This window comes from Phaethon lepturus, unplaced genomic scaffold (genome assembly GCF_000687285.1).
Source record: "Phaethon lepturus isolate BGI_N335 unplaced genomic scaffold, ASM68728v1 scaffold41556, whole genome shotgun sequence".
Taxonomy (NCBI): domain Eukaryota; kingdom Metazoa; phylum Chordata; class Aves; order Phaethontiformes; family Phaethontidae; genus Phaethon; species Phaethon lepturus.
Genome location: NW_010544808.1, coordinates 1 through 203, shown reverse-complemented (window position 1 = coordinate 203; position 203 = coordinate 1). Strand labels below are relative to the sequence as shown.

The 203-nt window shown below is 72.4% G+C and overlaps 1 protein-coding gene across 1 annotated transcript in view; it reads right to left on the bottom strand.

The window, feature by feature from the left end:
* Nucleotides 1-142, bottom strand: part of MTHFSD (methenyltetrahydrofolate synthetase domain containing) — a gene marked incomplete at its 5' end in the record, with an annotated part of 14,762 nt that extends 14,620 nt beyond the window's left edge. Inside the window, one exon of the mRNA XM_010288790.1 lies at nucleotides 30-142. Within this exon, the coding sequence (XP_010287092.1) occupies nucleotides 30-142 (113 nt within the window). The remainder of the gene's footprint in view (nucleotides 1-29) is intronic.
* Between the last annotated feature and the right edge of the window lie 61 nt (nucleotides 143-203).

The following is a 203-nucleotide window of genomic DNA, read 5'->3' as shown; positions in this document are numbered from 1 at the left end:
AAGGAACGGGTCCGGGCCCGGCGCCGGGCCCGCCGTCCCTTGAAGTTGGGGATGCGGTGGTGCACCGGCCGCGGGAAGTCGGCCAGGCCGCTAGCCTCCAGGTAGCCCCACACCTTCTCCCGGACGTCCCATTTGGAGGCACCTGGAGGAGGACAGAGCTGAGAGGACGGGCGGGCAGGCGCCTCACGGGGGAGCGCTGCGAC